Source organism: Pongo pygmaeus, chromosome X (genome assembly GCF_028885625.2).
Source record: "Pongo pygmaeus isolate AG05252 chromosome X, NHGRI_mPonPyg2-v2.0_pri, whole genome shotgun sequence".
NCBI classification, from domain to species: Eukaryota; Metazoa; Chordata; class Mammalia; order Primates; family Hominidae; genus Pongo; species Pongo pygmaeus.
The window spans coordinates 56,467,284-56,494,136 of record NC_072396.2 but is presented as its reverse complement, the minus strand read 5'-3'; the positions used below and the strand labels follow the sequence as shown (position 1 = coordinate 56,494,136).

At 39.3% G+C, this 26,853-nt stretch overlaps 1 protein-coding gene across 3 annotated transcripts in view; it reads right to left on the bottom strand.

Moving 5' to 3' along the window:
* Positions 1–746: 746 nt before the first annotated feature.
* The window catches only part of RRAGB (Ras related GTP binding B), a 38,826-nt gene continuing 12,719 nt past the window's right edge, over positions 747–26,853 (bottom strand). For all 3 annotated transcript variants that reach the window (XM_054470934.2, XM_054470935.2, XM_054470933.2), the window contains 6 exons: positions 25,556–25,778; positions 8,330–8,425; positions 6,026–6,148; positions 3,598–3,689; positions 2,204–2,319; positions 747–1,275 (listed from right to left, as the gene is read on the bottom strand). In XM_054470934.2, the coding sequence (XP_054326909.1) occupies positions 1,178–1,275; positions 2,204–2,319; positions 3,598–3,689; positions 6,026–6,148; positions 8,330–8,425; positions 25,556–25,778 (748 nt within the window). In that variant the 3' untranslated portion in view covers positions 747–1,177. The remainder of the gene's footprint in view (positions 1,276–2,203; positions 2,320–3,597; positions 3,690–6,025; positions 6,149–8,329; positions 8,426–25,555; positions 25,779–26,853) is intronic.

The window sequence follows — 26,853 nt, the reverse complement described above, 5'->3', positions numbered from 1 at the left end:
CTCATCCCTCAACTAGGACTATTAAACTAAGGTGAGAAAAGGTGAGAAACCAGTGGTTTAGAAGAAGTTCCTTAATGACATGCAGAAGGAGAAATGAGATGAGTCTACTGTCTACTGTGCTATAGATTCCCTAAATGGTTCTGTCATCTCTTTTCCTGCAAATGGAAACTGAAAAGGTTAGGGCTTTGTGTTATCAAACTCCGTTTCTCACAGTTCACAGTGCTTCATTTTTTCCTTAGCAGACAAAATTAAAGACAACTGCCAGCTTGAAAAAGGTTTTAATACTGCTTGATAGAATAATGAAGGTACATCTCATTAGGTGTTATGGAATTACACCTAATTAACCACTCCTGGACCTCATAAATCCTATTTTCCCTCCACTTTTTATGCATTCCTTCACCAGTTGCATCCTGAACAGACTTTCAATATACTTCAGGCATGGATTACTACCAGAGTTTCCCCAGCTGCCATCAGTCAGTACATATGGTCTAGCTTAACTTTCTTTCAAAATTGCTTTCACATAATTCCCCACAATGCTTTCCTATATCCTATCACATTTAGATGTCTTATATCTGAATTCTTCTGCCTCGCTTTAAGGCCATAATCTGGCTACATTCTTCCCATCCAATTTTATTTTGTGCCTTCCCAACCAGAAGGTCCCCTTCACCTAGGATAACTGTGAAATTCCTTTACTCTTTCTTAGGACAAAGTTGAAGAAACAAGGAAAAGAAAAATAGACACTGAAATCCCTAACACCAAAAGTTTATTTACAATTGAAGTTAAGGAATATTTTTAATGCATGCTGAGAAAACAGTAATACTCCAAACTTACAGGTTACTTACTATCTGATAAGGAATACAAGATGATGCTGAGAAAGGCTTTGGCAAACACAACTGTTGGAACCAGGTTGCCAGTACATTTAAACACTATTAGAACCTTGTTATCAGAAAACTTACATATCACCTACTTTTATGTAACACCGACTTCATGAACAATTCATCTTCTAACTCCTCAATGGCTATTTAAGTTAATAGCATTCAAGGTTAAACATTAAGACTAGGGAGTAGAGAAGAAATACAGAAGCAATAGGCATCACAACATTTCAGAGCCTACATATATGAATACAACATTAATTAGGAAACTTTTCATTTTTGTGTGAAACAATATTCATCAATGTTTAGCGCATGAGAAGACACTGCTTTGGTCCATCCACTCTTTCCAGCTTTTCAAAGTGTTTCCTGGCATTGCGGATGTTGATCAGAGTAGCTGCAGAAGCTGAGGGTGGGGGCGGAAACACCCAACAGAATTAAGTATGGGCAGCCAAAGGAGTGTCTGACTAGTAAAACAAATAAACAAAAGAGAGCCAAATCCCTCAATGTATGTCAGAGAACATACAGGAATAGGAGGTCCCAAGTTATCAAGGTTTAATTTTTCTGAATAAGCAGAAGATTTATTCATATTCTAAACACAAAATTTCCAAAATAAATTTCCAAAATCTTTTGGTTTGGAGCTAACAGCATAAACCCCATAAACCCCATAAATGTATGTTATATTTTAATATTAACCTAAAGTAGCAAAAGCCAATGGATGAAAGATTAATTTAAATTTCTGGGACCATCCTGAAAATACTGCAAAAACCTTTATTTCAATGGTTGTGATAGTCATGGTTACTATGGTATGGAAGCATCAAACACCCCTTCATGCCCATAACAGAAATATGAGAATGTGGTACATAGGAATATGCAATGACATATAAAATGGTTTGTCATTTAATAGTTTAGAGCTTAGATTGACTAGTCTTTAAAAAATCTATACCAGATGCAGCATAAATGATGTATTTGGGTTTTTTCTTTAAAATTCTTGGATTTAGTGACTTGCTTTTTGAAGTTCCCATGAAGAAAAACGTAATACCCTAGAGGCTAAATTATTTTTAAGCTTTAAAATATAAGTCTATTAAATAAAAACTATTTACCACTAGTACTAAAATAGTTTTTTTTATTGTGGTAAAGTATACATAACACAAAGTTTATCATTTAAATTATTTTTAAGCATACAGTTCATTGGGATTAAGTGCCCTCACATTGTTATGTAACCATCCCCACTATAAAATAGCTTTTAAGTATCTAATAAAGTACTACCTCTGCGACAATTGTTTAAATAGAGTATGTGGCTTTGAACCTAGGTCAGCCAAGTTTAAACTTACGAATGGACGGATCAGACATCACAACCATCACATAAGTGTTGGATGTAAAGATGTCAATGAAAGCAGCGAAGTTAGAGTTCCTGACTTCCATACTCTGGAAAGAGGCAGCCAGCTTGCTATAGGAAAAAGAAGAAGAGAGGTTAAAGAATGAAATAATAACACTACAACAAGCTCTTATTTATGTTAAACATCTTTTTTATAGCATTATACCTCAATTCACCACTTCATTAAGATGGTTAATCACTAACTCTACTTTTTCCAAGGAAACTCTTATATTGAATTTAACATGTTTTGAAAAGTAACTGGGACAAAAGTGGGCTAGGACTTGATTTTTAAAATTTTTTAAATTTCAATTTATTTTTTTATGAGTCAGAGTCTCGCTCTGTCACCCAGGCTGGAGTGCAGTGGTGCCATCATGGCTCACTGCAGCCTTGAAATCCTGGCTCAAGTGATCCTTCCTGCCTAAGCCTCCCAAGTAGCTGGGACTACAGAGGTGCATACCACCACATCTGGCTAAAGCACTTGAAACTGACTGTGAAATGAAAATTGGCTTAGACCTAGATCCATGTTTAAAATCATGTTTAGAAGACTTCTTCAATATTTAATAAGCATCTTAAGTTGAAATTTCCTTATCATTGAGATTAATATCTATATCTTTCAGTGTTACATTTAAATTCAAGAAATGGTCTTTTTTCTTTGAAAACAAACAAGGCAACTATATTTGCTTGTCATTGGCTATTTCTTCTTCAAAATGTTAGCATAAACATTCCAGAAAGTCTCAAAGTGTGCTAAGGCATAAACAGAGTAAACTTATTCCTGCCGTTCTGGAATCAAACTTTTATCAGGGTAAGGATTTTGATTATTAAATCTTTGCTAAATTATGATGTTCAGCCATTCCTTTTTCCTAGATTCACAATGCTATGATTCAAATTTTATTTAACAATAGCTGACACAACGTGATTAAACATTTCTAGACTCTCCATTCTCTGTACCATTTCTGAATCAGTACCTCACTATTTTAAAGTCAAATAGTAAATACTTAAAGTAGTAGTTTTAGAGTAAATTTTGGTATTCAGTAAGGCAAATTCTCCTTCCTCCTTCTTTTTCAAAACTCCCTTGAATATTCTATTTATTTCTTCCCAAATAGTATCAATCATCTCAAAAGGATATTCTGTTTCGATATTTTTCATATGCTTCTGTACCAGCTGAGTTTGCATTAAAGGACAACGACCTGCATTTCAGTCAACTGGAGGCCCCTTAGAATTTAGCTTTGTCTTTGATTGAAGGAACTATTCTGAATATAGAAGTACAGTTAACTATAGTTATTTGAACTTCTAAAAAATGGTAATAATTTTTTCAAGAGATAAACAGATCATTCCTACTAGATCTCTTACCTGCAGCTCAGCTTGAACTGCTTAATAATGTTGCTTATTTTCTCAAATCTATGGGCATCACGCTGCTCTTTACACTGATAGTGAGAAATTACCTATGAAAAAGAATATTGTCCTTTGAATCCATGCAAAATAGTCATATCATCCTCTGCTACTCCTCAAAGCAGACATTTGTCAGTCCCTTGGTCACTGGTTTTTAGGGTAGACTTGGCACCTGGCTTATTGTCTCTTTTCCTCTGTCCTATATCTTATCAACATTCTGTGTGATTTCAACGTCCATTCAGATGGCCCATCTAGTACCATTTGGTTATAATTTATTAAATCATTTACATATTGCCTATTTTGGTTCACTGCTATTTTTTCTAACTTTAATCACTAAATATTCATTTTATTTCAATATTTCGCATGATGGTCTTCGATTTTTAAAATGTACCAATCAAAAAGAAAAACAAATAAAAATTCCTAGCTGTTCTTGAGGTATACTTCATGTGTTTAATTTTAATAAAGGCCAAGCTAACCAAATAGCTTTTGGAATTATATTTTAAAAGCTTAACTGGTTGATTCCAATCCCTGAGGAACATTTACAAATGAACTTATTCAGGATGGACACCCACACCAGCTGAAAACACTTTTTCTAACTTTTTCAGATTTTAATAAAACCACACAAGTATTACCTATAGGCTGAATATACAGATGCAGAGTGTCTAGCAGGAAGCAAAACTGAGTCACTCACCAGAAGAAAACTCACAGGGAAATTCCATGAGACAATGTGAACATTTCAAAACATAATTTCTATACCAGTGGAAGAACAAATCCCCCTTGCTTGACTTCACCCCGCTCAGTGAAAATGTTCAGTCACATCTAAACTTGGTCTCAAGAGAAACAAAAACTACCTGTTACTATTAGTAAGGAACAGGGAGCTTATATTAGGTTAACCTCTACAACCATGTGTGGCAGACATAGTAGGGGAATACTGCTGAAGCAGATTTCGGTCCTGCCACGTACATCAAGACAGAATAGCTTTCTTGCTCATTGTTACTCACACTAGCAGGAAAAACAGGCTCAGGGTAGCACAATTCCAAGCAAGTGACCTCTGCCAGTGGGCTGAGACAGAAAGATACTCTAATTAGGACTCCTTGCCCCATCTATACCAGCTAGAAGGATGGCTCCCAAATACCTCTGGGGTTACAAATAATATTTCCACAAAGGAAGAGGGAAAAATTGTACTTTGGATTCTCTGCCCTGTTGCTATAGTAGCAAAAGGAATCAATATTTAATAGTTTGTCAACTAAATGCCAAGGCTTGCTGGGTGCTCAATGTTCCTGTGTCCCATTTTCATCTGCACAATAAACCTATGATATAGATATTTGTAGAAGGAAAACAAGTCCCTAGAGATTAAGAATTGTTTCTAAAATCATCAAGCATTGGCAGGGCTCAGAAACAAATTATTTACTGGGAACTGCTCTTAGAGTTACATTTACCGAGGCTAATTAGCAATTACTTATGCAGTGTGTTGTGACACCTTAAATTAGTTTCTATTATTGCTATTTTAAAAATGTATTTACAAATACAATACTGGTTTTTGCATCCCCCCTTCAGGGTTATACAAACAATAGGCTCCAATATAGTTGCTAAGTTCAATTTACCAGAAAAATAAAAATACCAACATGCCTCTTTCCCTCTCCACTTCTTCATGTGAACTCCTATGTCACTGAGATGACCACAACGTCTCTTCTACATTAAAAGTTTTCAATGAGTCTTTTAGAGAAAAGGATAGGATGTGAGTTTTCTCAAAAGGAAAATATCCCACATTTCATAATAAAAAGTCCACAGGAAATAGGAATCCTTTAACATAAATGAACAGTTACTAGCATAAATAATCTGAACTCTCTTTTTTTTTGAGACGGAGTTTCGCTCTTGTTGCCCAGGCTGGGGTGCAATGGCATGATCTCGGCTCACCGCAACCTCCACCACCCGAGTTCAAGCAATTCTCCTGCCTTAGCCTCCCAAGTAGCTGGGATTATAGGCACATGTCACCACACCTGGTTAATTTTGTATTTTTTAGTAGAGACGGGGTTTCTCCATGTTAGTCAGGCTGTTCTCTAACTCCCGACCTCAGGTGATCCACCCACCTCGGCCTCCCAAAGTGCTGGGATTACAGGCGTGAGCCACCATGCCCAGCCAACAATCTGAACTCTCTAATAAGACATACCTGGAAAAATCTAAGTTTCACTAACTTCCAAAGAGCTACACACCAAAAAGGCTTCTTTCAGGTCACTTGCTGACAATACTATTTTATAAATAAGGCTGCACATGCTAAAGTTGACAAGAGGGAAAAGGTTCTTCCTAAAAGTAGTGACATGCTGTTCTCTGTTGCTGAAAACAAAGAAGGTACTGTGTGAAGCACATTTGCAAAGCAGAAAGTTCTTACCAGAAAAGTAGCTCTCTCAAAAAGAAGTACTTCATCAGCTTCGATAATTTCAGCAAAATTCCTTAGGTTCATTTCCAGCTGCTGAACATTGGGAATCAGCTGATAAACTATGCTGGACCAAGCCTAACAGAACAGAAACACAGTGTACTATTATTAACAGCTAGTCAGTCCCAGACATTTGAAATTAGTAAGTACACTATAACATGTGGACAGCAAAATATGATGATAATCCAGTCCCAAATACTGACATTAAATATGATATAACACAAATGAAATGAGAAAATGAAGCTAGCATCTGATTTTTATCCTTGAGTTGATTTTTTTTTTTAAGTTCAAACACTTTTTAAAATGCTGGAGAAACTTCTTTCCACTGATAATTGAAAGCAAACAAATATTTAATGCCATCATGTTGCCTTAGGAAAAAAGTTGAAAAATATGATCTACTTTGTTAAAAAGCTCCTAATCTAGTCACAAATATTTAAGTCCAACAGTGTAGATTTCTCTAAAGATCAGAACCTAATTATGCTATATTTAACATATACCTAAGAATCAATTTTATGAAAGTAGCAGAGCCACATAGACAAATGGCCCCTCCCCTCAATAGAATAATATACCATTAAAAGAGAAACTAGTGGCATTATCATTCCCAAAGGTTTGTTGTTATCCGCATAAATTATTGATCCAATTGAATTCAAAATGGTCTACTGTGTTTTTGCCTAAAACTGACTTCATCCAGGAGTATGACTAATGTAAGCAGTTGAAATTAACCACACTCTCCCTCTATTCTTGTAGGCTCTTTTATTTGTATTTTCATTATAATACTTTCTTCACTCTCACTCCAATTTGTCTGGTAAGGTGTACTTTGTTCTTCTCTCCCCTACAAGAGGGCAGGAACCTGGTCTTAGTCATTTGTGTATCCAACAGCATCAAGCAGGTATGTAATGAGTGCTTGTTGAATAAAACTTAATATAAAAATTTAAGTTAGCTCTATGCAACATTGATGTAAGAGATAGAAGTGCCATGTCTCTGTTCCAATTAGTTTTATTACTTAGGCATGAGGGTTCAGGTTCCAAGTTCCCAGGTCGGTGTTAATGTCACTGCTGAATTTACCTTGGAGAAGGCACCAAAGCTAACCACAGCAGAGACATTGTCACTCACAGCAGTGTTGTGATTAGCCAATTGTCTTTGGTCGTGTTATGTATTGCCATCCTTCACACCGCAGTTGGTTCTTATCAGTGCGTCATGTCCATCCTTATTCACGGTTACCTGTTCTATGGGAATAAGGCTTTGAGAGAAATTCGGCCCATATTAATCTAGAACAGTATTTCCTAGACAGGTATCTCAAAATGATCTGTTACTAGAGTGAGGCTGGGTCAACATAATATTGGGGAAAATGAATTAGTTAAAAAAAAAAGCAATGGCTATTTAAAAGTCCAATGGTTTTTCTCCTTGCCACATCAGGTTTCTGTGCTTCTGGTTGTAGATACTTGTCAGATGCTGTTGATACTGAGGCTGTAGCTACCAGTGACAGAGAAGGGTGCTTTCCTACCCAGAGTCAGACTTGTCAATGGATACCAGAAGCAGTCTGAAGGAAAGGGCTAACTACAGGAGGACCCAAAAGGACCTAGTCCTTCAAATAACTAGATCAGTAGGAGAAAGAGAGGAATCAGAATAAGGAGCCTATAAGGTAATTTCAGCTTCATCCATAACAAAGCTATTGTTGTAATCTCCATAATTAGTGTAAGCAGTGTGGTATCCATTCCAGCAATGGGAACAGTACTTCTGGTTGAAAGAATGCTTGTCCCCAATTTGGCATGAAAGTTGAAGCTATTATACCATATGCTAGGCATAACATGTCTGATTCTAAGACTCCTTCTCCAATCTCTTCCCTAAATATTTTCATTTTATTGCCATCCAAACTTAGGCAGACTAGCTTATATCATGTAGAAGTACCTGAATACTAGATACAACTCCAATCAGCATTGAGACCACAACAGGTCAAAATGGATGATCGCCAGTAAGTGAAACCTCTGCTATCACAAAGACCAGTATCAAATTAATCATGACCAAACTGGCTAATTCAGTGTGACTTGGTAGCTATGTCGACCCAATCTAAGATCAAAACCCAAGTCTCTTAATGTTAAGTTTGATATTCTTCAAACAATTTGTTGCAGATTATTTTTCTTTTTAGTACAACAAATCTAGATGGCTATGAAATAGTTTAAAATCTTTTAGTTTTGTTAATATCCTTCTAGGTTTTTTTTCATGCTCTTAAAATGAGGGAACTCAGGGAGACATACACACCTTATAGAGGGTTTCATCCCAGATAGATGTTCGGAAACAAGAACATTCCAATGGGCGAGACAAACGCCTCAAATCTTCTTCTCGCTCTTTAAAAATCTAAATTAAAAAGCCCAACATACTGATCAACATATAATAGTTCTCATCTTTCAAGCTAAGATGTAGTTATTTTATCATATTTTAACCAGGAGCTTTTGTTCCTTTCTAAGAGGAATTTTAAGTATGTCTATTTCACAAACTAGGATGGCAGAAACTGTTTCTGGTCAGGTCTAAAAGCGCAACAGTTAGAATTCTTCAGGCCTATCCTGCTTATGCTGAATACTCACTATGAGCACTATGTTTATAAATAAAGCTTATCATACAGAGAAGTCTTAATAAAATACATCAAACACTCCAAAGCACCAAATCTGGGTCATTTTAAGATAGTTATACACATACCAAGAATATATAAATGAAAATATTTTAACCCTTGTATGTATCTTTCTCAGACACATATATACATATGGAAAAATGTCTATATAAATATATATACACAGATATTTTCCCAGGAGTCAGTGGATTGTTGTTAAATATGTACATACATACTGTTATGGTTAATTTTATGTGTCAAATTAGCTAGGCCATGATACCCAGACATTTAGTTAAACACCAATCTGTATGTTGTTGCAAAGGCATTTTTTAGTTAAGATTAACATTTGAAACAGTAGATTCTGAGTAGTTTATTCTGTATAATGTGGGTGGGCCTTATCCAATCAGTTGAAGGCCTTAAGAGAAAAAGCCTGTCATTTCCCCAAGAAAAAAGAATTTTGCCTCCAGATTGCTTTCTGACCTGAACCACAAAATTAACTCTGCATTAACTCTTCCATGGGTCTCCAGTCTGTCAGCCTGCCCTGCAAATTTTGGACTTGTCTCTACAATTAGTTGAGAAAGTTCCTTAAAATCAATCTCAATCTTTCTCAATCTCTCTCTCTCTAAATACACACACATACACACACACACACACATACGTATGTATGTATGTATATGTATATTCACATATTCTATTAATTCTGTCATTCTGGAGAACCCTAACACAGACTTTAGTACTGAGAGTGATTCTAGAGAATAATCTTAAGGATGAGTTTTCTAAATTGGTTCTGGGTTTGGTTCTCTAATCTGATTAGATTTAAAGGCCCTAATGACTCACTTTCCAGTAGAAAAGAGAGTACTGATAATCTATAGTGTGATGTGGCAGCAGAGATACACAAAATACCACCACTGGATATTCCTAATAAAATACTTTTAAGAGGCAAGGTTCCAGGTGACCACATACATAATTTCTAACATTTTTGTCAAAATAACAAATATGAGATTGGCCGGCTGATCCTAATTGTGCTGAACAAAGTAGAGAAAGGATGAGCTCAGAGATCTGAATTATCAGTATAAGTACTTTATAAATGACCAGAAAGTTTCTATGACTGCCCTGAAAAAAAACTCTTACCCCCTATAGCTGCAGAGCTGAGACTGACGAAAACCAAATTCAGAATCTCATCCTTTAAGTGGATGAATTACAATGCGAACTGAATTCACAACCTCACAGGGCATCTGCTAATAAAGTGAAGGCATTGACCAAGAAGAAGTAAGATTCTAAAATTTGGAATGGAAGTTATTTGGGAAGATCCTGATGAAGCTGGCAAAATTGAAACCTTAAATTCTCAGTCTTCTTTGCCAGTAGAAGCAGCCACTCCATCCATATCTGAGATTAACTCTATTTGGCCTGAGAAAGCTGCAATGGTCTCCTCTGAGGTATCTGCCATGCAAGACACTCCTGATTCACCCCCACTACCCCTCTTTGCTTCTAGACCTATAACTAGTTCAAGTCTCAGCAGGCTCCTAAAGGTGATATGTGAACTATGACCCATGAGGAATTATGCTATACTCCAAAGAACTATATAATTTCTCCAATTTACAGACAAAAACCAAGGAAATATATATGGGAATAGATATTAAAGGTATAGGATAATAGTGGAAAAAATATAAAGTTGGATCAGGCTAAATTTACCGATAGGAGCTCATTAAGCAGAGGTTCCATACTTAATGTTACAGCCCATGGGGTAAGAAAGAGCTTTAACAGTTTGTTTGGACGGCTGGATGAAACATGGACCAAAAGGTGGCCTAAACGACATGAAGCTGAAATGACAGAACTGCCTTGGTATATTCTAGAAGAAGAGATCCATAGAAAAAGAGGCTTTAGGGACATTGTAATGTTCAAGTATTAACAGATTCAGTTAAGGCCTACTCACCAAACCTGCGAGGTTCCAGAAGACACACCTTTCTTTCAGCACGACTATGAAAAATAAATTTGTAAGGGCAGCCCCGGCTTCTTTCCCCAATTATGTGATCATTCTTCTCTGTAGGCTAGAACTTTCAGTGGGAACTGCTGCCACTGAATTGGGAAACCTAAATGCGACGGGAGTAGTTGGATCCTAGAATGACAGGAACCAAGTGGGGGCACTTAATCACCAAAGACAAGGTGGTCATAGTACCATAATTGAAGCAGAGTCAAAGCATTAATCAGAATAGTCTGACTCGTAGAGACCTATGGTGTTGGCTAGTTATCATGATGTTCCTAGAAGTGAAATGGATGGGAAGTCTACTAATTTTTTACTTGATCTGTATATGTGGAAGAATTCTAGGTCAAGTGATAAAAAATTTAATTTGAATTATTAAATTGGAGAGTCAGGGCTTCTCAATCAATACCCAGACTTGTACCAGTTTACAAACCCAGACCCCTTGAATGAAGGGGAGCCTGGGTCCCCTTGAGGAAGGACACTGCCAAGTATTTACACTGTTAGTCTTCCTCCCAGCCTCCAAATGGACCTATGTGGCCTCTTAGCAGGGTGACTGTGCATTACGGAAAAGGAAATAATCTACTACTGATCATTAGCTCTGAATTGACCCTAATTCCAGGGAGACCTAAAATGTAACTGTGGTCCACCAGTCAAAGTAGGGCCTTATAAAGGTTAAGTAATCAATGGAGTTTTAGCTCAGGTCTGTCTCATGTAGGCCCAGTGGGTCCTTGCAACCTTCTTGTGGGTTATTTTCCCTGTTCCAGAGTACAAAATTGAAACAGACATGCTCAACAACTGGCAGAATCCCTCATTGGTCTCTTGACCTGTGGAGTGCAGGCTGTTGTGGTAGAAAAGCCAGGTGGAACCCATTAGAATGACCTCCACCTAGGAAAATGGTAACCAAAAGCAATATTGCATATTCCTGGAGGGATTGCAGAGGTTAGTGCCACCATCAGACTTGAAAGATGCAGAGTTGGTGACTACCACCACATCCTCCTTCAAATCTCGTATTCGGCCTGTGTAGAAGAAAGATGGCTCCTGGACAGTGGACTGTCATAAACTTAACTAGATGGTGCCTACAATTGTAGCTGCTGTGCCAAATGTGGTTTCATTGCTTGAGCAAATTAACATATCCCCTGGTACCTGTATGCAGCTAGTTTTCTAACAAATGCTCTTTTCTCCATACCTGTCTTTATTAAGGCCCACCATAAGTACACTGTAAGTTGTTTGCTTTCAGCGGGCAAGGCCAGCAATACACTTCACTGTCCTGCTGCAGGGGTATATCAGCTCTCTAGTCCTATGTCATAATTTGCTTCACAAGAATCTTGACCACCTTCACAAGAATCTTCACCACCCTTTTTACAAGATATTAGGCAGGTCCATTACATTGATGACATTATGCTGAATGGACCTAATGAGCGAGAAGCAACAACTATATTAGACTTACTGGTAAGATAGCTGCATGCCAGAGGATGGGAAATCTGACAAAAAATTCAGGGGCCTTCTACTCAGTGAAATTTTGAGGAGTGCAGTGGTATGGAGAGATACCCCTTCTAAGGTGAAGGATAAGTTGTTGCATCCGGCCCCTCCTACAACCCAGAAAGAGGCACAACATCTAGTAAGTCTCTGAATTTTGGAGGCAACACAGTCTTCATTTGGCTATGTTACTCTGGCCCATTTACCAAGTGACCCAAAAACCTGACAGTTTTAAGTAGGTCCCAGAACAGAAGGTTCAGGCTGCTACTCAAGCTGCTTTCCACTTGGATCATATGATCCAGCATATCCAATGGTGCTTGAAGTGTCAATGGCAGACAGGGATGCCATTTGGAGTCACTGGCAAGCCCCCATATGTGAACTGCAGCACATGCCTTCAGCATACAAAGCCCAGCTGTTGTTCATAGATAACTATACTCCTTTTGGGAAACAGTTCTTGGTTTGCTATTAGGTCTTAGTATAGACTGAACACTTAATCATGGGCCACTAAGTAACCATGAGACCTGAGCTACCCATCATGAACTGGGTATTATTTGACCTACCAAGCCATAAAGTTGTGCATACACAGTAGGACTCCATCACCAAATTAAAGTGGTATATATGAGATCAGGCTCAAGTAGGCCTTGGATGAACAAGTAAGGAACATGGCCACAGTCCCCATTCCTGCTATACTACTTTTTTTTTTTTTTGACTCACTCTGTCACCCAAGCTGGAGTGCAGTGGCGCAGTCTCAGCTCACTGCAACTTCCACCTCCCGGGTTCAAGTGATTCTTGTGCCTCAGCCTCCTGAGTAGCTCGGACTACAGGCACATGGCGCACACCACCACGCCTGGCTAATTATTGTATTTTTAGTAGAGATGGGGTTTTGCCATGTTGGCCAGGCTAGTCTTGAATTTCTGACCTCAAGTGATTTGCCCACCTCGGCCTCCCAAAGAGCTGGGATTACAGGCATGAGCCACCATGTCCGGCCTATACTACCCTCTCTTTTCCAGCCTGCAACTATGGCCTTATGGGGAGTTCCCCACAATCAGCTGACAGAGAAAGAAAACTCAGGACTGGTTTACAGATAGTTCTGCATGATACGCAGGTGCCATCTGGAAGTGGACAACTGCAATACTACAGCCCCTTTATGGGACAGCCCTGAAAGAAAGTGGTAAAGGGAAATCCTCCCAATGGGCAGAACTTTGACCACCTGGTTGTTCACTTTGCTAGGAAGAAGAAATGGCTAGATGTACAATTAGTTATCAATTCATGAGCTATGGCCACTGGTTTGCTGGATGGTCAGGGACTTAGAAGGAACATGACTGGAAAATTGGTGACAAAAAGGTCTGTGGAAGAGGTATATACACAGATCTTTCTGAATGGGTGAAAAATGTGAGGATATTTGTGTCTCATATGAATGCCACCAAAGAATGACTTCAGCAGAAGAGGATTTTAATAATCAAGTAGATACGATGACCTGTTCAGCCTCTTTCTCCAACCATGCAGGTAACTGCCCAATGAGCTCATGAATAAAGTGGCCATGGTGGCAGGGTTGTTATGTATGGGCTCAGCATCATGGACTTCCACTCACCGAGGCTGATCTGACTACAGCCATGACTAAGTGTTCAATCTGTTAGCAACAGAGACCAACGCTGAGTCCCTGATATGGCACTATCCCCCAAGGTGATCAGCTAAGTACCTGGTGGCAGGTTGATTACACTCATCTGCTTCCATCATGGAAGGGACATGATTACTGAATTACACATTCTGGATATGGATTTGCCTTCCCTGCATCCATTTCTTCTGCCAAAACTACCATATATGGATTTACAGAATGCCTCATCCACCATCACAATATTGTACACAGCATTGCTTCTGATCAAGGAACTCACTTCACAGCAAATAAAGTGAGGCAATGGGCTCATCCTCATGAAATTCACTGGTCTTACCATGTTCCCCACCATCCTAAAGCAGCTGGCTTGACAGAATGTCAGAACGGCCTTTTGTTTTGTTTTAATTAGAGATACATCTCACTATGTTCCTAGGCTGGATTTCAATGAGGCTAGGCAACCCTCTTGCCTTACCCTCCCCCAAGGAGATAGAACTACAAGCATTAGCCATCATACCTGGTTAGAATGGCCTTTTGAAGACTCATTTACAGTGCCAACTATGTTAGATAGTTGCAATACTTTGCAGAGCTAGGCAAGGTTCTCTAGGAGGCTGTATGTGCTCTGAATCAGCGTCCAGTAAATGGTACCTTTAATTTTATAGTGAGGATTCATGGGGTGGAAACTGCCCCTGTGACCTTATGCTTTGCTGGCCTAGAGGTCTCAGTTCCAAAGGCATAAATGTGTCTACCAGGAGATACAGTGATTCCACTGAACTGGAAGTTAAGACTGCCAACCAGCCACCTTGGGTCCCTCAAGCCTCTGAATCAACAGGCAAAGAAGGAAGTTACTATGCTGACTAGACTGACTGATCCTGACTACTATGGGGAAACTGGATTGCTCCTCCAAAATAGATATTAAGGAAGAAGAGTATTTCTGGAATACAGGAGAGCTCTTAGGATGTCTCTTAGTAATACCATGCTCTGTGATTAAACTCAATAGAAAACGACAATGCCCAATTCAGGAAGGTCCACTAATGGTCTTTGGGTCACCCCACCAGAGAATACAACAAGCTGAGGTGATTGCTGTGGGCAAAGGTAATCTGGAACTGAATAAGGCAGTTATGAAGATCAGCTAAAAATCACGTGACCAGATATACAAATGAGAATTGCAATTGTCATGAGTACTTCATCTTGATTTTGTTATGAATATGTATATATGTATATAAAGTAAATGTCTGTTTTTTCCCTTTTAATCTCTTATCATGAACATATCATATGATATATCATAATATTTAAGTATTGTTAACTTTACATTATAATGTAAAAGAAGAATAAACATTAGTCAATAACTTTACATCCTCTTCTGGGAAAATGATTACTGCATTTTTGGTTGTATGCAGGATTACTGTATCATGTTAAATGGAAGTATGACCTTGTTATTGCTTTTATTTGAAGATTAGGTATGGTTTCAGTAGACGTGTATGAGTGCCAAGTTGACAAGGGGTGTGACTGTAATATTTAGTTTTATGTGTTAACTTGACTAGGCCACAGTATCCTGACATTTAGTCAAACAGCAGTCCAGATATCACTGTGAAGGTATTTTTCAGATGAGATTAACATTTAAACCAGGAGACTCTGGGTAAAGATTACCCTCTATAATATAAGTGGGCCTTATTTAATCAGTTGGAGGCCTTAAAATAAATACCCCTCTCTCTGCGTGTGTGTGTCTCTTCCTGTCTTTCTATGCACGCACACACACACACACACACACACACGATTAGTTAGTTCTGTTTCCCTGGAGAACCCTAAGATACACACATAGAAGAAAATAACTAGGTGCGGTTTTTGTATTGTTGAAATTTGCCATTTGATATTGGAATACATTCTTAAGTAAATGTAGTTATGTTAGACATCATTTTAATGTTCATTTCTCACTTTATGTTTTTTTGCTAATGACTTATTACTTGCTGTTTATTTTATATTTATTTTAGACTATGGAAATGATGTTAGACAAAAAGCAAATTTGAGCGATTTTCTTATTCGAGTTCAAAATGGGTCATAAAGCAGCGGAGACAACTCACAACATCAACAACACATTTGGCTCAGGAACTGCTAACGAACGTATGATGCAGTAGTGGTTCAAGATGTTTTGCAAAGGAGACACAAGCCTTGAAGATGAAGAGCATAGTGGCTAGCCATCAGAAACTGACAACGATCAATTGAGAGCAATCATCAAAGCTGATCCTCTTACAACTACACGAGAAGTTGCCAAAGAAATCAACGTTGACCATTCTACGGTTGTTCAGCATTTGAAGCAAATTGGAAAGGTGAAAAAGCTCTAAAGGTTTGCTCATGAGCTGAGCAAAAAAAAAAAAAAAAAAAAAGTATTATTTTGAAGTGTTGTCTTCTCTCATCCTATGCAACAACAAATGATCTCTCAATTGGATTGAGATGTCACCGAAAAGTGGATTTTATATGACAACTGGTGACAATTGGCTCAGAGGATGGACTAAGAAGAAGCTCCAAAGTACTTCCCAAAGCCAAACTTGCACAAAAAAAGTCATAGTCACTGTTTGTTGGTCTGCTGCCGGTCTGATCCACTACAGCTTTCTGAATCCCGGGGGAACCATTACATATGATAAATATGCTCAGCAAATCAATGAGATGCACCAAAAACTGCAACGCCTGCAGCCAGCACTGGTCACAGAAAGGGCCCAATTCTCCATGACAACACCCAACTGCACATTGCACAACCAACACTTCAAAAGTAGAAGAAATTGGGCTATGATGTTTTGCCTCATCCACCATATTCACCTTACCTCTTGCCAACCAACTACCACTTCAAGCATCTCGACAACCTTTTGCAGGGAAAACACTTCCACAGCCAGCAGGATGCAGAAAATTCTTTCCAATAGTTTGTCGAATCCCGAAGCACGGATTTTTGTGCTACAGGAATAAACAAGTTTGTTTCTTGTTGGCAAAAATGTGTTGATTGTAATGGTTCCTATTTTCATTCAGAAAGATGTGTTTGAGCCTAGTCATAATGATTTAAAATTCATGGTTCAAAATCACAATTTTTTTTTTTTTTTTTTTTTTTTTTGAGATGGAGTCTTGCTCTTTTGCCCAGGCCAGACTATAGTGGCGCTATCTGGGCTCACTGCAAGCTCCGCCTCCCGGGTTCATGCCATTCTCCTGCCTCAGCCTCCCGAGTAGCTGGGACTACAGGCGCCCGCCACCACACCCAGCTAATTTTTTGTATTTTTAGTAGAGACAGGGTTTCACTGTATTAGCCAGGATGGTCTCGATCTCCTGACCTTGTGATCCACCCGCCTCGGCCTCCCAAAGTGCTGGGATTACAGGCGTGAGCCACCGCGCCCGGCAAAATCACAATTATTTTTGCACCAATCTTAGCTGAAATGGATATTTAGGGAAGTACACTAACCATTTTACCTTAAAACTTCTAAGTCTACATTTTTAATAAAATAAATAATATACTTTTCTTAACTAAACTTAAAGTATCTTGAAGAATATTAATCTATCTTTGGAAATCTTTATATACGCATTTAGAAAATAATAAGATGATTAATCAAAAGTGATTTTTTTTTTCCAAGATGGTAGACTGAAGGCTTTGTTAGAGGGCCTCACCTGCTTGGAAACAGCAGAGTGGTGTGTAGAGATTCACAGTGTAAATTTTTATCCAAGAAGGAACACAGGAACTCAACAGAAAAACTGAAAGAAGCTTCAGACACTTTGAAAGAAGTGGTGGGCAGCAACCTACACCATGAGCCAGGCAGACCACTGTGAGTCTCCAGAGCATGAAAGGGGGAGAGAATGTCTCCTTGATACACATTCCCACTGAGAAGCTGAGCAAGCCAGGCCACAGGGGAGCACCTTAACCCTACCCAGCACTGGAGTTGATTTGGTGAGCAGTGGGAAGTATATGAAAAAGAGCAGTATTGAGAAGTACTTTGCATGTACCCTGAAACCCCAGTGGGGACAGAAGGAAACCATTCTTGATAGAGGAACCTCACAGCTAACTCAGGCTGTGGTCACAGGATGGGAGAAGCTCCCAACTGAGATCTGCAGTCTAATCTCTCGAGTGGGGACAAACTCCCTTGGCCAGAACTGAGGGGCGAGTGGGAAGTACGCTCTTGCCACAGGAGCAGCAGCCAAGTGCCCCAGCTTCGTGAACAAACAGGGAGAGGTGAGGCCTGAAAGGCATAGTTTCTGTCTCAGGCAGCAGGAAGGCGTATGGCCTGGGGCAGTTTTGCATTCTTAACACAGACTGCCTGGGATCCAGCTAGCTGCTGCCAGCAGAAGACTGTGGTTGTGATACCCACCTTGTCAAGAGTGTGGGAGTTGGGTGGGTCTCACTGACACCTGCTACTCCTTCTCCCAATGTGGATTCTTTTGTGCAGCAGAGTCAGTTGTGCTTCTCCCTGGAACATTACCCTAGTGGCCAGGGAACTGCCCTCCAAGCCCCATTGCGACCACTGCTTGTGCTTACACATGGGGAGCCAGAGTGCAAATCTGTTTGACCCAGCCCAAACCTGGTTTTGCCCTTCCACCTGCCCTGGTAGCATAACACAACAGACAGGGACTTTTGGGAGTTCCATGGCCTTGCCCATAGCCTGAGACACAAGTTCTTCCCCTGGGTATCATAAGCCAGGAACAAATCCCATGGCCACTATTACAATTGGCTCTCTCCTACAAACGCCACCTCCTGGCTAGAGGCCAACTGGTGCAGCCCATTACAACATCTGCTGACACAATAACACACCACTTGAGAAGGAGAAAACTTCTGCATGACCTCAGCTAACATCATTTACCCACACCATCCCAGCTAATCAGGAGGTCTTGAGCCTACTCATGTGCCTAGTACATTACTACTATAGCTGGGATTTGAGAGAGCCATCACACTAAGACTATTTTTAGCCAGGGAAATCTTTCAGAGTCTATGTCACTCCCCTGCTACCCTTATCAGAGCTTGTGCTTACACCTGCTGGGAGACCAGAGGGCAGGGCAGCTTGGTCCAGATCCACCCAACATTGTCCCCCTCTGAAGCTCAGAGCAGAGCCTAAGCCACTGCACATCCTGCAGACCTGTCCACAGCCTTTGGCATCAGAGAGTTTCTCCACTTGGCTGATAAGAAGCATCAGTGACCAATTCTCTTCAGAAGGAAGAACCGAAACTACAGATGAATAATCATAGCCCAAATGGAATGTTAAGCGGAGAGTGCTGGAGCTTATCAGAGTTCAGTGGAAGAATCTGTGACACACCAAAAAAGAAAAAAGAAAGTAACAAGAAGCTGGCAGAGATCAAACCCTCAGAGACTCAGTAATCTGTGGACAGAGGAGGTGGGAGTGCTCTTGGCCTCTCTGGCCCTTGCAGCAGACTGCTGGTATCCAAGCTCAAAGAGGACTCCTTTGCACTCACGAGCACAAGTACCACAGTGGGCTGTGATTTAGGGACTCCTCAAGGGCATTACCTTGCTCGCACAAGGTCCCATCACACTTTCCCCCGGAACTGAGCTATAGCAGTGGGTGCTATGCTGGATGTGCACCCATTGTGAGACTTTGTTTTGCTCAGGGACCTTCAATCCTTGTGTTCACATCACTGGATGCCTTGCACATATTCCCCCAGCACCAGCTTAGAGTGTGGAAGCCCCACAAGGTGGCTAGACCAGATGGGCAGCAGGATTTGCAGTAGTCTGGCCCTGAGGGACTGCCACACCTATGGGAACAGGGAGTGCACCACATCAAGGGAGCACCCTGTGGGACAAAAGAAACCAGACTGCAGGCCTTGAGTCCCAGAAGTTTCCACTTGTGGGAAGTTTCCTTCAGCAGAGGCACAGGTGCAAGGCCATGCTCAGTGGTGAAAAACTGCAGTTCTACCCCAGCAGTCAGGCAGCTCCGGTGCTCATGAAGGGACCCAGAGAAGGAAACTTCTCCCCCTTGCCCACCACTTGCAGATACAGCTGGGGCTTCTCTTCCAGGAACTCAGCATGAGTGTGCCTATAGACAGTCTTTCTGGAGCACTTCAGGGTGACTACATCTCCACAAGAGGAGTGCCCTCTGGGTTCAGGCTTGCACAAGAAGTAAAGTCACAACCCCTCTTTACATGGAATGTCAGCATTCCTGCAGATGGACAGAGGTGCTTGTCTGATCTGAATATCCAGAACACTGGGACAAGGGCATGATGAGGAAGCAGATGGCCTTCCTGCTGGCCTGGGAGAGGAGCTGAGGTGGCTCCCTTCTGTCCCCCTGTAAAGACCTCAGTACATTTCACTGAGAGCTCTCCCAGCCAGCTCAGTCAAGGCTGGGCCTTCTGCCCACAAATGGGGTACTGCATATACCCACCTGCTTCAGCTGCAGCTGGTTTTTACCTGTGGGTGCCTGTACTAGCATGAAGGCTGAACTATTCAACGGCAGAGGTCTCATGAAGCTTATCTCATTCCCCAGTGGTATGCACTTTGTTATTTTTTTCCCCAGTATATTTTTCACAAAAATAATAAAATGCACAGCACAGAGAAATGAGACAAGCTTCATAAGACCTCTGCCATTCTGGCCCATGGGAGACAGTGAGCCTTCTCACACACCCAGCACACTGCTACTACAACCAGCAGCTAAGAAAGCCATTGCACAAAGATTCTCTACAACCAAAGAGCTCATACACAGTCTTTGCCACTGAAAGCACCCAGAGCCAAAGCTAGGTGACCATACACTACACACATTAAAGTCACATCCTCAAGGGGAGAAAAACATTTAAAAACCCAGTAAAATCAGAAATACATTCAAAAATAATAAGAGGAAATTGTCCACCCAGATGAGAAGGAACCAGAAAAATGATTCTGGCAACATGCAAAAACAGAGTTCTACAACACCCCTAAAAAGATCACACTAACTCTCCAGTGATGGATCCAAACCAAAATGAAATCTTTGAAATATCAGATAAAGAATTCAAAATGTTAATTATTAGGTTGCTAAATGATATCCAAGAGAAAGTTAGAAACCAACATAAAGAAATAACTGGACCAAGTAGAACAAGAATTTCAGAGCTTGAAGACAAGGCTTTCAAATTAACACAATCAGATAAAAATTTTAAAAAAGGAATTAAAAGAAATGAACAAAGTCTCCAGTAAATATGGGTTTAGGTATAAAACATCCAAATCTAAGAATCACAGGTGTTCCTGAGGGAGAAGAAAAAGCAAAAAGCTTGGAAAATCCATTTGAGGAAATATTTGAGGAAAACTTTCCTGGTCTTGCTAGAAATTTAGACATCCAAATACAAGAAGCTCAAAGAACTCCTAGGAGATTCATTATAAAAAAGACATTACCAAGTCATCAGGCTATCTAAAGTCAACATGAAGGAAAGAATTCTAAGAAGAGTGAGACAAAAGCATTGGATATCTTACAAAGGAAAACCTATCAGACTAACAGCAGACTTCTCAGCAGAAACCTTACAAGCCAAAAGGGATTGAGTCCTATCTTTAGTCTCCTCAAACGGAATAACTGTCAGCCAAGAATTCTGTATCTATCAAAACTAAGTTTCATACATGAAAGAGAAATGAAGTCTCTCCCAGACAAGCAAATGCTGATGGAATTTGTCTCCACCAGACCAGACCTATAAGAAATGCAAAAGGAGTTCTAAATATCTAAATGAAAGGTCATATGCACCAGTATAAAAACACTTGAAGGCAAAAAATTCACAGGACTTATAAAACTGTAACACATTGAAGAAAACCAAGCAACTAGGTAGCAGCACGATGACTGCAACAGTACATCACATGTCAATATTAACATTGAATGTAAATGGTCTAAATGTGCCACTTAAAAGATAACAGATGGACAGAATGGAAAAAAACACAAATCAAATATCTGCTGTCTTCAAGAGACCCAGTTAACTTGTAAAGATTCTTACAGACTTAAGGTAGATGGGTAGGAAAAATATTCCATGTTAATGGAAACCAAAAGCAAGTGGGAATAACTATTCTTAGATAAAACAGACTTTAAATCAACAACAGTAAAAAAGACAAAAAATGTCATTATATAATGATAAAGAAATCAATTCAACAAGAAGATATAACAACCCAAAATATATGCACGCCTAACTCCAGAGCTCCCAGATTCATAAAAACAGAAACTACTAGACCTAAGAAAAAGAGATAGAAAGCAATAGAATTATAGTGGAGGACTACAACACCCCATGGACAGCACTGGATAGATCATTGTGGCGGAAAGTCAACAAACTAACACTGGACTTAAACTGGACTCTAGAACAAGTGGATTTAACAGACATTTACGGAACATTCTACCCAAAAACTGCAGAATATACATTCTGATTGTCAGCACATGGAACTTTTTCAAGACAGACTATATGCCAGGCCACAAAAGAAGTCTTAATAAATTTTAAAAAATCAAAATCATATCAAGTATTGAATCAGCCCAAAGCAGAATAAAACCAGAAATCAATTCCAAGAGGAATTCTCAAAACCATACAAATATATGGAAATTAAATAGTCTATTCTTCAATGATCTTTGGGTCAAAAATAAAATCAAGATGGAAATTATAAAATTTTTTGAAATGAATGAAAATACTGACACAAGTTATCAAAATCTCTGGAATATAGCAAAAGCAGTGCTAAGATCAAAGTTTATTGCACTAAATGCCTACATCAAAAGGACAAAAAGATCACAAATTTACAACCTAACATCACACCTCAAGGAACTGGAGAAACAAGAACAAGCCAAACCCAAAGCTAGCAGAAGAAAAGAAATAAGAAATAACAAAGATTAGAGTAGAACTCAAGAAAATTGAAAATAAATTTAAAAAATACAATGGTCAATGAAACAAAAAGTTGGTTCCTTGAAAAGATAAACTAAATTAATAAACCACTAGCTAGATAAAGCAAGAAAAGAAGATTCAAATAAGCTCTATCAGAAATGAAAATGGAAACATCATACTGATAACACAGAAATACAAAGGATGACTAAGACTCCTATGAACACTTCTATGCACTCAAAGTACAAAATCTAAAGGAAATGGATAAATTCTTGGAAATATACAACCACACAAGCTTGAATCAGGAAAAAAAATAGAAATCCTGAACAGAGCACTAACAACCAGTGAGACGTAATCAGTAATAAAAAAAAAAACCCGGCCGGGCACGGTGGCTCAAGCCTGTAATCCCAGCACTTTGGGAGGCCGAGGCAGGCAGATCACGAGGTCAGGAGATTCAGACCATCCTGGCTAACATGGTGAAACCCCGTCTCTACTAAAAATACAAAAAATTAGCCGGGCGTGGTGGCAGGCGCCTGTGGTCCCAGCTACTCGGGAGGCTGAGGCAGGAGAATGGCGTGAACCTGGGAGGCAGAGCTTGCAGTGAGCCGAGACCACACCACTGCACTCCAGCCTGGGCGACAGAGCGAGACTCCATCTCAAAAAAAAACCAAAATTTCCCAACCAAAAAAAAAAACCCAGGACCAGATAGATTCATAGCCAAGTTCTATGAGACATTCAAAGAACTGATGCCAATCCAACTGAAACTGTCCCAAAACATTGAGAATGAGGGAATCCTTCTTAACTCATTCTACAAAGCCAGTGTCATCCTAATACCAAAGCCACGAAAGGACATAACAAAAAAAGAAAGCTACAAATCAATATACTCAATGAACATAAATGCAAAAATCTTCAACTAAATATTAGCAAACCTAATCTACCAGCACATCAAAGAGATCATTCAACAAGACCAAGTGGGTTTCATCCCAGGGATGCAAGCGTGGTTCAATATACACAAGTCAATAAATGTGATTCGCTATATAAACAGAATTAGAAACAAAAACCATATGATCATCTTAATAGATGCAGAAAAAGCATTCAATAAAACTCAGCATCACTTTATGATAAAAAACCTCCAACAAACTAGGCACAGAAGAAACATACCTCAAAATAGTAAGAGCCTTTTATGAGAAACCCACAGCCAACATCAAAACGAATGGAGATAAGTTTAAAGCATTCCCCCTAAGAACTGGAAAAAGACAATTATATCCACTTTCACAACTTCTATTCAACATAGTACTAGAAGTCCTAGCCAGAGCAATCAGGCAAGAGAAAGAAATAAAGGGGATCCAAACTGAAAAAAGGAAGTCAAACTATCTTGTTTATAACTCCGGAATGGAAAACCAAATACTGCACATTCTCGCTTGTAAGTAGGAGCTAAGCTATGGGTACACAAAAGCATACAGAGTGGTATAATGGACACCGGAGACACAGAAACGGGGAGGTTGTGGGGGGTGAGGGAAGAAAAATTACCTATTGGGTATAATGTACACTATTCAAGTGATGAATGCACTAAAAGCCCAGACGTGACCATAGTAAAATTCATCCATGTAACCAAAAACCACATATAACCATAAAGTTACTGAAATAATAAAATAAATAAAAATACTAAAAAAACAGAAAATTACAAGTGAATAAAACACTTCTAAATGTTTAAAGGAGCTCATTTATTGGAATGCTGTAAGTTTTTCTACTGCAATTTTGGCTAGGAAATAAAGTGATTTTTAAAGGAAATGAGAATAAAACAGCAAGAGCAATAACAAGGCCCTCAAAAACTCAAGACCCAAGCTACATACATGATTTTCTGCTGAAGTAAAACCATATTAATTATTAGGTATTAAATAGTAATTAATACTTCATGACAGAAGTTGAGGGAGAAAGAGCTAAAAAGACTACTAAATAATCAAAAGCAGTTTTCTGAGTCAAATATGGAACCCTTCAAATGGTTTTTGAAAGCCTATAAGCTAACCTATAAATACCAAAACACTAGAACAGTGGAGGCAATCCTGTAACTAGTCATATAAAAAAGTATTCCTTACCACAGCAATTACAAAAAATTCTTTCATTAAAGGATTTCCTTAGATTCTTATACTCCAACTCAAAGAGAAACTGTATTCCTCTATATGACCAGCATATCCTAAAACTGCTTTCCTTAGTTTTATACCCTTAGAAATACAGGAGGATCTTCTCTTTCAGCATAGACCTTAAAATCCAATCCTCTTATTTTATATTGAGCAAACTAGACACACTATATTGAAGCTAGACTATATGACTTGCCAATCCTGGAGTCTCACAGCTAAGCAGGAGTTTACCCATTTTACTATGTCTTTCTATAATGGGTCTTTGAGCCTTCTCCGGGCTATTTTGGTTTGTGGATAGCTATCTATATTTGTTTTTCTGTAGGGGAATGAAGACTGGTTATCTCCTACTCCACTATCTTGGTGACATCACACCGCTACTGTGCCTTCTCTGGTTTAAATTTGTGTGTACTAACTCCCATGTCACAAAAGAGAAATCTAGTAAATCAGTGAAATTATGAGGGACCTGGCATAGTGCCTAACACACTGTGGTTGGCACTTGACCTGGTACATACCAGTTTCCTAAGTCAATCTAATGAAAGCAGCAACCTCTCTTCATCTCACTCCTAGTGGGTCTTAACCTTGACACTATCTCCCTGCTTTGAAGGACAATAAAACTGGGGCAGCAAATATATTTTAAAAATAAATAAATGCTGCTTAGTGAGATCACTTGGACAGATTCCTTGCCTAATTCTGAAAATTATTTACTAATAAATCTTTCCCTTATTGAAAATGTGTTTAAAAGAGCGTTTAGTTAAAGTAAATGACAAAACTTTACTTTGAAAACTTCTGCTGACTTTTTATTCCTGAAAAAATGGTAAAAATTTACCTATACCTCTACAAAATAAGTGTGCAAAGCATGTCAAGCATTTGGTGCAGCACTTTTTCTGTTTCTTACCAGGTCCCGTTGATCCTCCTGTACCAGATCCATTTTGTGTACCAAGCAAAATATTTTGGCATCTGGAGAATTCTGCAGAATGGCCTCCAGGCATGATTGGTAATAGTGCATGTCCTTTTCCAGTTCGCGGCTCTCCACATCAAAGACATAAATCAGAACCTCCACATTTCGGAAGATGTTGTCCCGCTGGCTAGTGAAATAATTTTCCATGAAGGTGTCTTGCCTGATAGAAAAAAAATATATAAAGTAAGCAAATCCTCAATTCAATCACTCCTCCTTATAACCTATTTTTGCTGGCTTGATCAATGTGAAAGATAATCTTAAGGCTTCAATTTAAAGGGCAAATCATAACAAATAAGTCTGGCCTTACCTTCTCACCTCTTGAGCAACAACTTGAGCCAACAAAAGAAGTTTGCAAAGCACGTCAACAATTTGGTGCAGCCCCTTTTCTGTTTCTTACCAGGTCCCATTGATTCTCCTGTACCAGATCCATTTCTCTGCTCCTCTCCTTATGTTCTAAACACACTGACTTTTTCTCAATTCCTCAAGTGGCACATGGTTTATCCACTATGTGGCCTTTACACATGCTGTTCACTCTGTCTCAGATGCTACCCCCCACCTCTTCATCTAGTTAACTCCTGCTTGTCTCTTTAGATTTCAGTTCAATCCATATTTCCTCACAGAAACTACCCATGGCCTCCTGACAGGTCAATCCACTAAGCATAGGCTCTTATATCAATACATTCCTCTTCTAACATTTACCACAAGTTATTACACTTGTTTGTGAGTTTTTCATTAATACCATTCACTTCCCTAGACAGCAAGTTCCATGTCTGTTACTCTTCTTCATTGTTTCCCAGCTTCTAATGGAATGTTAAGTACTCAATGAAAATTTGCTGAATGAATAACTCAATAGTCAAATATTCTAAACTACATGAAAATTACTCCAATGGTAACTTTTTAACAGAATGTTGCTCTTTGCTCGTTAGGCTAAGTGCTGCTTTCCAGGAGGTTCTCAATTACCACTTGGCCAGCAGAAAACAGTAGCATCCGGTAGTAGGAGAAAAAAATCAGGAACCTAGGTTCTAGTCCTGAACTTTGCTATTAATTAACTGTGTGAACTCAGCAGAATCATAATCTCCCTGGACCTCAGTTGCCTTATCTCTAAAAATGAAGATCATCACATCTTAGTGCCTAAAAGCAAGGGACTTGGGACTAATGTCTTAACACAGATTAGAAAATTAGAACCAATGATAAAGAGGAAGGATTTGTATGGAGATATGTGCTAGGATGTTAAG